The sequence below is a fragment of the Leptonotus elevatus genome, chromosome 20 (genome assembly GCF_054856555.1).
Source record: "Leptonotus elevatus isolate MCC_2025b chromosome 20, RoL_Lele_1.0, whole genome shotgun sequence".
In the NCBI taxonomy this organism is placed as follows: domain Eukaryota; kingdom Metazoa; phylum Chordata; class Actinopteri; order Syngnathiformes; family Syngnathidae; genus Leptonotus; species Leptonotus elevatus.
This window is the reverse complement of record NC_141258.1, coordinates 917,469-931,965: the sequence shown is the minus strand read 5'-3', so window position 1 is coordinate 931,965 and position 14,497 is coordinate 917,469. Positions and strand designations below refer to the sequence as shown.

General features: G+C 44.6%; 1 protein-coding gene across 3 annotated transcripts in view; it reads left to right on the top strand.

The window, feature by feature from the left end:
- Positions 1–14,497, top strand: part of pald1a (phosphatase domain containing paladin 1a) — a 31,492-nt gene that overhangs the window by 1,446 nt on the left and 15,549 nt on the right. Inside the window, exons 1-14 of one of the 3 annotated variants that reach the window (XM_086064906.1) lie at positions 1,897–2,106; positions 7,174–7,371; positions 8,427–8,529; positions 9,440–9,619; positions 9,704–9,868; positions 10,742–10,902; positions 11,001–11,076; positions 11,361–11,515; positions 12,018–12,120; positions 12,199–12,303; positions 12,637–12,732; positions 12,801–12,935; positions 13,784–13,900; positions 14,007–14,186. In XM_086064906.1, coding sequence (XP_085921032.1) covers positions 7,187–7,371; positions 8,427–8,529; positions 9,440–9,619; positions 9,704–9,868; positions 10,742–10,902; positions 11,001–11,076; positions 11,361–11,515; positions 12,018–12,120; positions 12,199–12,303; positions 12,637–12,732; positions 12,801–12,935; positions 13,784–13,900; positions 14,007–14,186 — 1,761 coding nt within the window. In that variant the 5' untranslated portion in view covers positions 1,897–2,106; positions 7,174–7,186. Of the gene's footprint in view, positions 1–1,896; positions 2,107–5,650; positions 6,226–7,173; positions 7,372–8,426; positions 8,530–9,439; positions 9,620–9,703; positions 9,869–10,741; positions 10,903–11,000; positions 11,077–11,360; positions 11,516–12,017; positions 12,121–12,198; positions 12,304–12,636; positions 12,733–12,800; positions 12,936–13,783; positions 13,901–14,006; positions 14,187–14,497 lie in introns of those variants that run through there. The other 2 variants (XM_086064904.1, XM_086064905.1) reach the window with 2 other exon arrangements.

The window sequence follows — 14,497 nt, the reverse complement described above, 5'->3', positions numbered from 1 at the left end:
CATCCTCTTTTATGCTCGATTTGCGTGGACTTGTTCTGCAAGTCAAGTGGAGAGTCAACACAATATTGCGTAGGTTTTGTTTTAAAACCTTTATTAGTTGTACAGCCAACGTTTAAGGGAAGACGTGTTTAAGTACAAAAGCGGTTAAACACCACTAAGTTGTTTATTAAAAGTATCACATCCAAATTGTTTCAAATTTCAGTTTCAGTATATATATATATATATATATATATATATATTTATATATATATATATTTATATATATATATATATATTTATATATATATATTATATATATATATATATATATATTTATATATATATTTATATATATATATATATCAGAGTATTTGCAACATGAAACACTTTTTTCATGGCTGCAAGTCAAGTGCATCAGTAGCTGTTTTTTTAATTAGCAAACCTTGCACTTCTTCTACTACTATGCTTTGCCCTTCAGCCCCATGCTGCCCCTCACAGGTCAGTCCTGGTACTGCGCTAGACCTGATGCACTCATCTTCAGTGACCAAGAGCAGAAAAAACACACTTGACATGTTTGTCTTCATCATGCATGAGGTCCGTCACATCTAAGTGTGACAATTGGCATGTGTGTGTGTGTGTGTGTGTGGGGTGTGTGTGTGTGTGTGTGTGTGCGTGTGTGTGCGTGTGTGTGTGCGTGGGCTCAGAAAGAAGGAAGGAACAGGTGTGTCTGCTTTCAATGTTCTTTTGGAAATCAGACCGTTGAGCCCGTTGGTTCCCACGTCGTCGAGTTTGGTGGCACAGCTGTTTGCAAAAAGAAAAAAAGTGTTGCGTTGGCGAACATCTGCAGCCGAAACCGCGGGCGTGACCAACGGCGTTAAACGCATCCCAAAGCGGCGGCTTAAAGCCGACTTATTTGCCCAGCTGGAGCGCTGTTTGCCTCGCGCACGTCTGGCGTTAAGCGCTAATGAATGGACTGATTAGAGCGCGGAGGTCAATTAGGCTTACGTCATGTCGTCTGTATGCGCTCGCTCGGCAGCCCCCCCTTTTGGTTGCTCGCTGCCTAAACTCGCGGGTCACCGCGTTCGCCAAATAAATAAATCTATTTTTGGTGTATTTTTTGACATTTGATTGTTTGACCCTGGTCAAAGTAGACGCCGTAAGTGTTTTTTTTATAACGGCTTGATCTATGCAAATATAATAAATAGTGGGCGGGAATCACAATTCGATTCGGATTTTTGGGTGTGATTCGATTGAGAACGATTTTAGATTCAAAATGATTTGACTAACAGCGATTTCTACCTCAATTTATAGATGTGCAAAGAATCGCCACGATGGCCTCCGGTCTGACTCGCGAATGCTAATGAGCGCGCTGCACTTTGATCACTTAAAAGAACGTCTTGTCATACAAAATGCTTCAGGAATGTACACAGAGAAGCATCTGCAAAAAACAACAACTTTTATTGTAATAACTTGATTGTGACTTTTTCTTTTTCTTTTTCTTCTCTTATGTAGCTTCAGTGTATCAGAACGCGCGGACGCACACTGCCCTAAGTGGCCAAATCGTGTACAACACGAACAGTGCTCCTATGTATTTCTGTATGTCTGGATTATGCTGCCCCCAGGTGGCCATGACGCGATGTTGTTACTTGGAGAGCTAGTGGAAGTATTTTTGGGGGGGGGGGGGAGGTTTTTGCTCGGCGTAAGAGAGCCGCTGTTTGAATTGTATTGGGTCAGTCTTGTCAAAAGGTCTGAGGCGTGCGTGCGTGCGTGCGTGTGTGCGCGTGAGGCAGCGTGTTGCCAGGAGGCCGCGCTGGTCGCGATTGGTCGGCGCCCAAGGAGATGATGAGTAAGCCACTCGTCAGGGTCCGCCCCCACATCCTCTTTTTGCTGCGGCACATGCTCCTCACGCCGCTGCACCCCCCACCCTCCAAAAATAATCTGCCGTCTGGTTCAAGGACGCGTCCGCCGTCCTGCGAGGATCGGTCGCACGGCGGTTGACTGGCACAGATCGTGCGACTGAGGGCGAACGCCGCCTGCACTACAAAGCGTTTTTGGAAACATTTTTTGTGGAAATGCAGCATTTTTGTCTCCGGTCCTCGGACGGTGGACTCCGCAGCTGACTTTTAGGTACGGTGCTGATACTTTGCAACCGACACCTGCTTCAATAAGACCTGACTAATCAAAGTTAGCGAGCGCGTGGGGCAGGGACGGGCAAACTTTTGTGTTTAGGGCCACGTGTGATTTTTAAAACACAGACGTCATTTATAAAAAAAAAAATCATGTTGTGAAAACCATTGATTGATTTTCATCATTAATGTTGAAGTGTTGCGTGGGAACGCTGAGACACGTTCAGCTTTCATTCGTCTGCTTCCCTCGTATTTATTGATAACGTGACTGCTAACAAAAACAGCAGCAGGACCAATTCTCAATGATCTGATCAAGTTCAGATGTCACTAAACAGTACTTCGCAGTGGGGATAGACCGATTATCAACCGATAATAAATCCATTTAAGAAAAAGTGTTCACTTCAAGAAACTAATTCTTTAAAGATGTTTTTGTTTGTAAAAAAAAAAAATGTAATACTTCAAATATTTTGAAATTTGGAATACTTTATTTACTGTGGAAAACAATTGTTTTTTTTTGTTTTTATTTAACTTTTGAAAACATGCTACGTTGGGAGATGACGGAACTTTTTGTTAGATTTTTAAAATAAATATGTCTTTTGACTACGATTTTTTGTTGTTGTAAAAAAAATTTTGCTCACTAAACATATGCTTTATTATCATAAAAAAAAATGAAGAGCTGGAATTTGTATTTTTTCCAAATTTTGATGCCAATATGATGATGCCTTTTAGTTCAAACGAATATCGGCTCCAGATTTCAGTTATCGGCGTCCTCGACTACTAATAATCGGTGACGTTATCGGCCCTGAAAAAAACCCAATTGGTTTATCTCTCACCAAAAGCGTACTGCGAAGAAGAAGCGGAAAGTTAAGCAAAAGCCAAATCCGTCACCTGACCCGAAGCCCATTGAGCATGCGTTTCATTTGCTGAAGACAAAACTGAAGGAAAAACGCCAACAAACGTCAACACGTGTCCTTCGATCGACCGAGTGACCAATCCAATCTTTATTTATTACATTTGATCTTTCAATTCCCTGCGAGGCCACCGGAGGCGAGCCAGCATCTTCATCAAAACATAAAATGTCCGACCACACGTCGCGGCGGTTTGCGCGCAGCAGATGCGGGCAAAAAAAGCGTCTCGGAAATCACAGCGGCACCAACCCCGCCATCTTCAGCCCAAAGAAATTACAGGCAGCCATTTTAAATGCAGATCTGCAAAGGCTTTTTTTAGTAGCTTGTCATTGAACTGTCAGGAAAGCAGGCGGAAGCGCCACCGCAGGATTTGTCACATTCGTCGCACCAGCATACTTTTTACTTGTTTTTTGTTTTTTTTTTGGCGTCTCCTTCTGCCGCCAGAGTGAATTTTGTCATTGTGGCCGTGCAAAATGGCGTTTTGACTGGCAAAACTCGGGAACAATGCGTTGCCGGCGGGAAGGAAGCGCTGAGCTCATTTCCTTATTTGGGCGCAGGAAGTCGCAATGTCCTGCGCAAGCGACCCGGCAGCGACGCGCGCGTGCAACCACAAAGAGGATGTTGCAAAGCGATTGGGACCCAGCACTTCCTGTCGCGCTGCGCCAACGCTTCCTTGTGTCAAGTTCAGCAATGAAAGGCGGGCGTCGCCGTTTGATCAAAGTCTCCATTAAACGTCCGTTATTCAGTCGATGCATCGACTAATCAGATTCATTTTCATTTCGCATTAAAGTATGTTACAAAAGCATTTTTCCGCCGATTACGATTTATTAACCGGCCACAGCGATTGGTTGCTTGAGTGGAAACGACTGCGAGTGAATGAATTCAAATGGCTTGCGGAATGGAATTTTGTCAATTTTAGGGCGGGGCTTAAAAAATCTAATAATCGGTATCGAATCAGTTTTCCTTTTCGAGCCCAATATTCATTCATAAAACCATGAATCGATTATTTAAATATCAATTTTTTTCCTCCTTAATTAAAAAAAAAGAATTTTAAAGAACGACTTTTTAAATCGTATTATTTTCTTGAAACGTATTGTTCACGTGAACTTAAAAGTATTTCATTTATGGAAGACATGCACTTTTAAGATAAATATTAGAATATTTTTAGTTTATATTTATGATTGAATTAGACTGAATGAAAATATTTTCATCTCATCCTTTGCTGATGTCAACGTTTGTGCAATACTTGAGCGATCGCGTCGCGTTCATTTAATCAATAAACAAAATCCTTTGATCAGTTATCGCCTCCGCGATTATGATGTCCTTCACATTTAAGAAGAATTAATGTTCCATAATGAATCGATATCGGATTGAACTGAAGTGAACGGAAATGGAAGGGCTTGAGGAAATGCGGAATCGATGGCCGCCCTGGTCAATTCCCGCTTGATTGTCTTTTACTTTGAAAGGCTCGTCGTCAGCCTCTTGCGCAACTCTCAACTCGTCGTCCCAAATTGTTCCACGTTGTTGTCGTGTGTAAAACTCTCCCGAGTGTCCGTTGACGCGGCGCATCTGTGAAGGAGAGGCGAGCGAGCGAGCGCCGCATCCTTCCTCGAACCGCCAGCAGATGCATCCTGCAGCTGCGGGCTCCTTCCTGCCTCGCGCCCCTTTTGTCCCACAGACGACGGCGCGGCGAGGTCGGTCGAGACGCCGGCGGAATTTCAATGGGCCGCCCCTGAATGGGCTGGCGGGAGGTTCCGGTCGCCATGGTTTCCCAACACCGGCCAGCGAGTTGGCATTCGGCGCCCCGGGCTCTTTGGGTTCCGCAAATGTAGCTTCCATTTTGGATCAACGGCTGGCCGGCCCGCTTTAGAGTGCCTCGTTGTTGGCAGTGCGCGGAGTGGGGGGGAAAAGGAGGCGGAGTCCGACTTGACAAGGGGCTTCAGGATGGTGTGGCCATTTTCGCGTGCCTCGCTGTTGGCAGTGAGTGCAGGCAGGCGAGATGGAAAAGCGCGAGAATTTTTCCGACCGGATCTTGTTGCCGTGGCAACGTCTTGTTGTCGTATCTTCAAGCCACCGAAGGCTTGAAGCACTTTACAAGGACTTGAATGATCTTTTGTTGTCACAAAAAAGGGATATTTTGTTTGATATAATGCTAATAATCTTTTTGTTTTGCCACCACTTCCGTATTTACATTTTTTTTTGTATGTGACCCTTAGTGGGAAACCTTTGGACAGCCCTGCGCCGCACGTTTGTCTCCGAACTGCCAGAGGAAATCCACGTTTTTTTTTTTTTTTATTGGCCCCGTGAGGCCTCGTTGTCGTGTGGGGACGCGACGGCCGGCCCCTCCGAGAAGTGGCCTGGATTGGCTCTTCAGGAGGATGTTTATGACTGCGGGCTATTTTCTGCCGGCCCCCGCCCGCCGCTGCGCTCGCTCATTCAGGCCCAGTCGGTGCGGTCGAGTCAGAACGTTTGCAATGCGCACTTTTGGACAATAAGCACGAATGCTTTAAGACCAAAGTCGAGCTAAGCAATGAAAAATGTTGACGCCAAACCACCTTTTTTTTTTTTTTTTTACTGAATTTGTATATCGGCTTTAAATATCGGTTACCCGGTTTCCTTGACTACTAATAGACTACTAATAATCGGCATCGGTATCGGTTATGAAAAAATCTGAAAATTGGGACAAAATTGAGATGAAAAAATTAAATGGAAAAAAAAATGAGGGCGTCCAAAAAGCAAAGGTGAGTTTGTGACTAGCGGACCTCAAATATGTTTTTGGAATCCGAGTTCTCAAAACAGGACGTTGTCCAGAACTGCTCCAAAGTTTTCCTTTCAAAAGCCCAAACGCGAGCGTCCCTCTCTGTCCTGTGCCGCTTGGATTGATTGCGTTCAATGGCGGTTCGAGCCGAGCCGACTTTCCTGTTCAGGACAAGATCTGGTACGCAGCCGCTCACCGCCAAAGTGACTTGAACGTTACGTTGGAAAACCATCTGGCCGCCACATGGAGCACCGGAACAAGCGTTTTTTTTTTTTTCTGGCGACGGCACATTTTTGGATGTCCCGCAAGGGGGGGAGGCGGCTTGGCTGGCGCGAGCAGAGCAAGGTTTCTGTTGGGACCCAATGCCAAGTTCTCACACTCCTTTCTGGACCATGGCGGACAACAAGCAGCGCAGAAAAGCCTCGGGAAGTGCGAGTCTGTCGTGCAGCCACTCGTAAGACGACACATTGTGCTTTTTCTTTTTTTCTTTTTTTGTCCTTGCGGTAAACTGATGCTTTTTGCAATGTGGTGAGGATTCAAATAGATGCGGGAATACTTGACGTCCTTTTTCTGGAACGACAACTCGCCATGTTGGGCTGTCATATTTTCTTCAGGGCGGGATTCTTTTTTTTGGGTTTTGCGCCTGAAGTAAGAGAGAAACTTGTTGTGGACTTGGAGTTGCTCCAGTCGGCTCGAGGCACGAGAAAGAGGAGAGCAGCGGTCCGAGGTCTCGGTTCGAAAATGTCGACCTCACCGAGAAGTGTTTGCGTGTGGGCCGACGTGTCCGTCCGTGTCCGTCCGTGTCCCCCTACTCGGTCCCATTCAGCTCAAGGATGAAAAGAGAGTTCTCAGTTAAATAGAAATCCCACAAATACAATAATTCAAATCAAATTTTGCATTTGGGATTTTCATGCTCTTTAAAAAAAACGATCCTTAACATGCAGCGGTGCCTTAAGTGAGTTCAATTCTGTCTGTAACCTAAAACGTTTGTATCTCAAATCATCTTTCCTCATTGAAATGAATGGAAATGTCATTAATTTGTTCCCGTCTAGAATAAAACCCAACAAAAATTTGTGTTTTTTTTATGTGACGAATTGCAGCCTTTGCCACAATTTTGGCTTTATTGTGGGAATGCTGGAATGCAGGTTCAAGTCTTCTTTTTATTCATTTATCTTTGAACTACAATTAATACTTTGTCATTTTCACGTCATTTATCTTTCAATTGACTTCATAAGCATTCAGCTCTCAGCATTCCCCAAAATTTCTGCAGAAATTGCACTTAGTCTCGTTTCAATGGACGTTGCGCTGCAAAAACGACGGCTTGTCTCATTTAAAAAAAAAATCATGCCGGGTCGAGTCTTAAATGTCCATCAATTTCACACGAATGTGTGTTCCCCCACAGCTGCGGGTGGAGCATGGGTACGACTGCCAGCGCAGCGCCGCCGCCGCCGCCGCAGTCGCCGCCGCTTGAAAGTGTCCACGGCAACGGGATGGCCGACAGCAGGCCGTCGCTCAGCATGAGCCCCTTTCACACCGTCAACGTCCACAACAACAAGGCCAAGTCCATTATCACCAACAAGGTCGCACCTGTGGTCATCACGTAAGTCCCTCCCCGAATACGCGTTCTGTGGATTGGGCGCCAATTCCCTTTGATCACTGGCAAGGTGTGACCCCTCCTCTGTGGGTGGTGTAGACCCCCCCCCCCGTACCCCCGCCCCCCTTCCCCGGCTTAGTAACGACCCGAGGGCAGCGGCTGTTAAGAATTGATCAAATGAAGTGTTTTACTCGTGATCCCGCCCATCATTTCATATTTTATTTGTCCACTTGGGGTCGCTGTCCTCACTTTCTACTGTCGGATCTGTGACTGAGTGTTTTTGACTTTAAAAGGCGGGGGCCTGACCTGGTGAGTGACGTGGGTGTCAGCGAATGAGTGTGTAAGAATTTAATTTTTAGTTTGCGTTATTCTGTTCCATGAATGGTTGCAGTTGGCGTAGTAGCTCCATTTTTGGTGATGAACCCGACCCCCCCCCCCCCCCCCCCCCCTGTTGGCCCCCAGCCTCTTATCATCTCATTTGTCGGCGCAGGCTTTGTCAACACTGGCTGATAATTGAATTGACCCCTCTCACCAGGCCGTGTGTGCGTGTGCATGCGTGCGTGTGTGTGTGTGTGCGCGCTTGAGTTTTTAAACGATGCTTAGTTTTTGTTTTGTCTTGACTTCAGTTCGTTTTCATTTATTTTTTGGGTGGGTTCGTTAGTATTTATTTATTTATCTAAAAATATATGGAGTATTTTCTGAGTGCCAGATAAAAAATAAATAAATAAAGTATTGTGCAAAGAAAGTAAACAAATTGTCAGACGTCTGCTTGACTTTCCTTTTTGTGTACGGACGAACAGCAATATGCAAAATAAATATAAATAATTTATGATGATGAAATAATGAACGCCGAAAACACATGAATGGTATTCATTGACAAAGAAATTTTAGTTCATTTTACAAACATGAAATGTACTTTGATTTAGTTTTAGTTTTAAAGCATTTTCAATTTTTATTTTGTTTAATTTTTTTATTTTGTTTTGATATCAACAATGTGTTTTCATTAACAACAATAACCAAGGTGTGTGCGTGTGCGTGTGCGTGTGCGTGCGTGTTTGCAGCTATAATTGCAAGCATGAATTTCAGATTCACGACGACATCCGCAAGAGCAACTACAAAATCGGACGCATATCGGACGCCATGCCTGAGCATTACCTGGTGCAGGTACAGAATGCTGGGCCGCATACACGCACACACAAATAGCAGTGTGGGGGGGATTGCCGTCCTTTTGTCAGGACTTTGATCTTGCAGCGCATTTGCAGCCGATCTCGAACCTCGCTCGGCCGCAACGATAAGCGCGTTCGCCGTCTCACCTGATCTTCATCACATCTTTTTCACAATTTGGCTTTGCTTTCTCGTCTCGCGTAAAACGTGACCATCGTCTTCTGAAACCTCACTTTGAATTTAAAAATAATAACTTAAATGGAATGCCATCATTTTTGTTCCAGAATAAAAAACCGCCAGCATCCTCAAGCTTGAGTCCAAACTTTCCACTCAAGGTCCTGGATTTTCCTGTATTTTAAAATGAAAACAAAACAAAATGAAAAGCCCTTGCGTGCTCTTTGGTTGAACTTGCAGCGCGCAAGCGGCGTCCCAAATAGCAGTTTTGTGCGCGTTGATGGGAAATAAACCTCAAAACAAAGCGAAAGCTGCCAATTAACGCATTTCTCACCCTGTAATTACTTCAGCGTCCGTGGCAATGTTAAAGATGATGATGATGATGATGATGATGGTGGTGATGATGATGATGATGATGATGATGATGATGATGGTGGGGCATTTGAACTCAAGGACCGCTGCGATGTTCCTTTAAATAACCGACAACATATTTCACAGCCTTTTAATAAGCGACTGAAACAAGTGGCCACTAGATGGCAGCAGCTACCGCACAACACATTTGACATTTGGAACATTTCACAGCGAGCCGAGCTAAAGTTCTAGAAAAAAATATCTTCACGTCTGGAAAAAAAAAAAAGGCAAGATAAGAAATATGATTGTGACATTTTGAGGTTTTCTTCACTGGGTCCTGTTCTGCTTGTCACGCGCTGGTTCTGTTGCGGCCTTTTCGTCCCAGGGCGAGTACTTCATGGTGCAGGACGTGTACAGCAAAGCGGACGTCCTCGGCACCGCCGGCTCCGTCGGGGCGCCCAACTTCCGGCAGGTGAAGGGCTCGTACCCGCTCTACGGGATGGGTCAGCCCAGCCTCAGCGGCTTCAAGCGGGTCCTGCAGAGGCTCCAAGCGCAAGGACACCAGGTCACCTGCCGTCTTTGGCGCCGTCTTTGGCGCCGTCGGACCGTCGGCCTTTCAATGGTGCTCACGTGATGATGTTCTTGCCAGGAGGTGGTCTTCGTCTGCGTGCGAGAGGAGCCGGTGGTCTTCCTGCACAAGGGCGACGACTTTGTGCCGTACACCCCCAGGAGGAAGGAGAACCTCCACGAGAACCTCCACGGCCTGCAAAAGGGGGAACCGGTGGAAGCCCTGGAGCTTAGCATCAGGAAGGAGGTGACTAATTCAGGAAATTGCGTAAAAATGACAACTGCACTGTAAAAAGAGGGATTTTGATTTGTGTCATTTTTCTGCCACTAGATGGCATAATTGCATTTCAAAGACATTGGTGACAGCTCAGTGCATTTTACTTTTCATATTAACTCATTTGTTCCCAAAAACGTATAAATACGTTCTATTGTTTATGTTTTAAGTTTCCCAAAGATGTATCTATACGTTTTTTATTATTATGATTATTTTATGCTAGAGCATTTGATGCAACGGGTGAAAAATGGTAGTTATTAGAAAAACGTCCAGCAGGTGGCAGCAGAGTATAAAAGATCAACCAGGGCCATGTTGCAACGACCTCTGTTTAAAACAGATTTGTGAAAAAGGATGAAACTTAGCTTTATGCTAATGCTAATTGCTGCAAAACGGAAACAAAGAAGAGACTCGAATCTTTCTCTTGGTCGTTTCCATGTTTTGATAGCAATAGAACACAATATTCTGTGAGCTGCGCAAAATCAGTCCAAATGCAATAAAACAGCCGGGAGCGAAGGGGCTTGCTTCAGTGAAAATGAACTAAGAGCCATCTCGTCTTTAACATGAAGTAACTTGTGAAATTTTGCACTTTTTCAAAAGTCGTAAAATACAACTTGTCCCCGTCTCCACAAATATGTGGATTATTATTCCATTTATGAACGCAACATTCTGACGTCGTTGCGACTGGAATTCCCCCAGTAACGGGCTTTTCCATGAATCGCTTGTTAAAAAAAAAAAAAGAGTGGCGTTAATGGAACTTTAACACAAAATAATTTTGACCGTCCCCCCCCCTGCTATAAACATTTGTCGAAGTGGTCCAGTCCCTTTTTTTGTTTTTTGGCCCCTCAGCTGCACGACTTTGCCAAACTCAACGAAAACATCTGCTACGTCTACAACGACATCGAGTACCTGAAAGAGCAACCTGACGAGATGACGATCGCGTGCGAGGAGGACATCCACGTGACCGAGGAGGTCTACAAGCGGCCCGTGTTCACCATGCCCGCCTACAGGTGCTCGCCGCTCGCCGCTCGCCGCTCGCCGCTCGCCGCTCTTCTTGTGGGCGTGGCTCGGAAACCAGCAAGCGCATTTGTTGCCTTCTCCTTTGCAGCTATCACAGATTAGCGCTGCCTGTGGAAGGCGCGCCTTTGGAAGAAGACTTCGACGCTTTCATAAACATCCTGAGGGTGCGTCCAACTCTCCTTCTTTATACAATAGCAAAAATATTGCGACATGGACACAATTCTCATCTTTTTGCCCGCACCGGCCGAAGACTTCGGAAGCATTTGGCTGAATATGAGAAGACATATAAATATTTCATATATAATATTGTCAACTCGTCATTTTACAGCCAAAAAGGTGAGAATTGCGTCCCAGTATTTCTGCTTCAAATGTGACGGGTACTCAATACTCGTACTTGCTGCACTCCCGTGACTGACTCGATCCCCCCCCCCCCCCCCCTCCCTCCCAGGAGAGTCCCGGCTTGTCCCTACAACGCGACGTGACAACCAAGCCGCCGGCGCTGCTCTTCAGCTGCCAGGTGGGCGTCGGCCGCACCAACCTGGCCATGATCCTGGGCGCCCTGGCCTTCAACCGGCTCCGGGGCGACTCGCACCCGCCGCCTCCGTAAGGGATCGTTGTCGTCATCCGGTCTTTGTTTTCGCTTCAGAGAGTTTTGAAAGTACTTGCTCGCGCTGCTCGATTATGGAAAAAATTATCCGCATGATTCTTCAAACGATAATTTTTTGGTACAAAACAAGAAAATGTTTAAGCATGTTATAAATATTAAGACCAATTAAAAAAAATTGAAACATTATAATTATGCAAGTTCCTTTTGGATGAAACAATTTTTTTTTCAATTAGTTATTTTAAAATGAAAAAAAGTTAGTATTAATAATTTTGATTCTGTAATTGTGGAGTTAATTGAATTTAGATTAATTGCGCAACCTTAGTACTTGCTTTTACACCAATATGCCACCAGATGGCGCCAATGCAACATTTTATCTTACGCCTAGCTTTGGGCTGAGCACAAACACAGCGAATAGAAAGTTTTCAGCAAATTGAGGAAGATAAAAAAAAAAATCATCCTAGCGGGGTAACGTAGGTTGTCACATCATGAATTTTGCAGAATTGAGGAGGCACCAGAGGCACCTCCGGAACCCAGACCCGTTTTCCGCATCATCCAGTCTGTGATCGCCAAGCTGCCAAATGGCCAGCAAGTCCTGGAGGAGGTGAATTTCTCTCACGGGGTTGATTGCGGGATGGTGCGCGGGTGCAAATGGTGACGCTGCGTGCGTGTTTGTCGTCAGGTGGACCAGGCCATTGCGCTGTGCTCGCAAATGCACAACATCAAAGAGGCCATATACGAGAACAAAAGGAAGCTGGAGGGCATCGGAGATGATTTCCAGATTCAGGTTGGTGCTTTTTCACATTTTCACATGCGGGGGAAAAAAATCCTACGTGACAATATGCGGCTCATTTTCACCTAATTAGTGTATTCCTTTTTTCATGATCTTTGGCCAACAATTTAAAAACATCAAACATGGTTGACATTTACACATTAAACCAAGTCGGCATAAAAAAAACTCAAATGTGTCTTTAGTTAAATAAAAACAATAAATACGCCTCCAAAAAAAGAGTTGTATGCAAATGAGTGCGTCGGTGGCAGTGAACGTTTGAATTCCAGTTGACGAATACAAACGTCGCCGGCAGTCGGTGACAAATATCCTGCTTGTGTCGCCTGCTAGGGAAACAGCACCAAAGAGTACTTCCTCAACAGAACCCGGCAGAGCCTGGAGCGCTACTTCTACCTGATTGTGTTTAACGCGTACCTCCACGAGCAGGTGAGTGTCAGGGATGGCGCCATCTACTGGCCGGGCCCGGCAGCTAAAGTCGCGTGTGGCCTTTGCAGCATCCCCTCGCCTTCGTTTGCAACTTCAGCCAGTGGATGTGCCGCCACACTTGGCTCTACCGCCTGCTGGCCCGGATGGACCTTTCCGAGCTGTCGGCGCCGCCCGAGCTGGTTACCAGAGGGGCCCGAGTCCTGGTGAGTAACGAGTGCATCCACCAAGCGAGCTTTGCTTGCTTACTTGCTCGCTTGGAATTTGCTTCAAGCCGTTTAGTGTCACCACCAGTTGTAGTCAGCTAGCTCAATGCTAACCGGCTAATGGGGGGGGGGGGGGGTTTGGGGTGGGGGGTTACGGGCTAATGTTTTCTTTTTTTTTTACTTTCAGGTGTTTTTATTCCTTTAAATTAGATTTTTATTATTATTATTCTAAAACTCATAAGGTTATTATTTTCCATTCATGTTATGACTTCATTCTCATACAATTGAGACGACCGGTATTTATTTATTTTTCTTGTAATAATGTTGACTTAAAATTATGACTTTGTATTCACAAGCTTGTGATTCTTGTAAAATTCTAATTAATTATGATTTCATTGATTTTGTAATTCAGTTTTTGTTCTAACTTTATTCTTATAATATTCCAACTCATAATAACGTATAAAAACAATTTACATTAAAACAGCCTTAATTTTTTTCATTTTGTTTTTGTGGGTTTTTTTACTATTTTTTTTCAAGATTTATTTACCAGTAAATGTGTATTTTGGTGATAAAAAATACTCTTAATTTTAAGAAAACAGTATGTATTATTATGATAAAAAAAAACATTAAAAGTGTAAATTTTTAAGGAAAAAAAACTAATAAAGTTTTCACACAAAAAAAGAAGCAATTTTATGAGTAACAACTTTATTGAATAATCACAATATCACCAGGAAAAAAGTTGTGCATTGAAAACGCAATATCTTTTTATTCCATGCCATTTTTCCTCATTTGACCGTTTAAAGTTAAAGCAGCACTTTTTGTCCCGCCCGCCATTTGCGCTCGCGCAGGTGGCCGGCGAGTATTTAGCACCCGACGTACTGAGCACCGCCAAGGAGATGAAAGCGCTCAACTTCAGACGCGTGCCCAAGATGCCCGTCTACGGGATGGCGCAGCCCACGTCCGAGGTGCCCACGTGTTTTCTTTGTCTATTTTTAATTATTATTATTATTATTATTTTCTTCATTCGATCCCTGGTTCAAAATCAATGTTTTGTGTTTTTTCGTTTCGCAGGCGGCCGGAGCCGTGCTGGCCCACTTGACGGATGAGAAGCGCCAGCACAGCCGCATTCTGTGGGTCAACCTGCAGGAGGAGCTGCTTTTGGAAGCCAACGGGCAGATCTTCACCCCCAGGGAGCCCTCGTGCTTGGATCAGCACATTGCCGTCCCGGCGTCGGACCCGCTCGTCATTGAGGTCAAGAGGGAAACTTTTTTTTCTTTTGAACCCGTAACTCATTCAAAGCCACATATGTTTTTTTTATTATGCTACAGCATGCAGCTTTTGACATGAAGAGGTCGCTTAAAGCAATGGTAGTTATTACATAAAACGACCAGCAGGTGGCAGCACAGTATAAGAACAACAACAACAAGTTATTTTTGCCAGTGTTTTCAACAGGTTTGTGAATAATAAGGAAACTTAGCTCTATTCTAATACAAATATGCCTTTTTTTCCTGATGAACGAAGAGACTCTACTGTAATCTGTCTTGTGGTCCAAATCCAGTCAA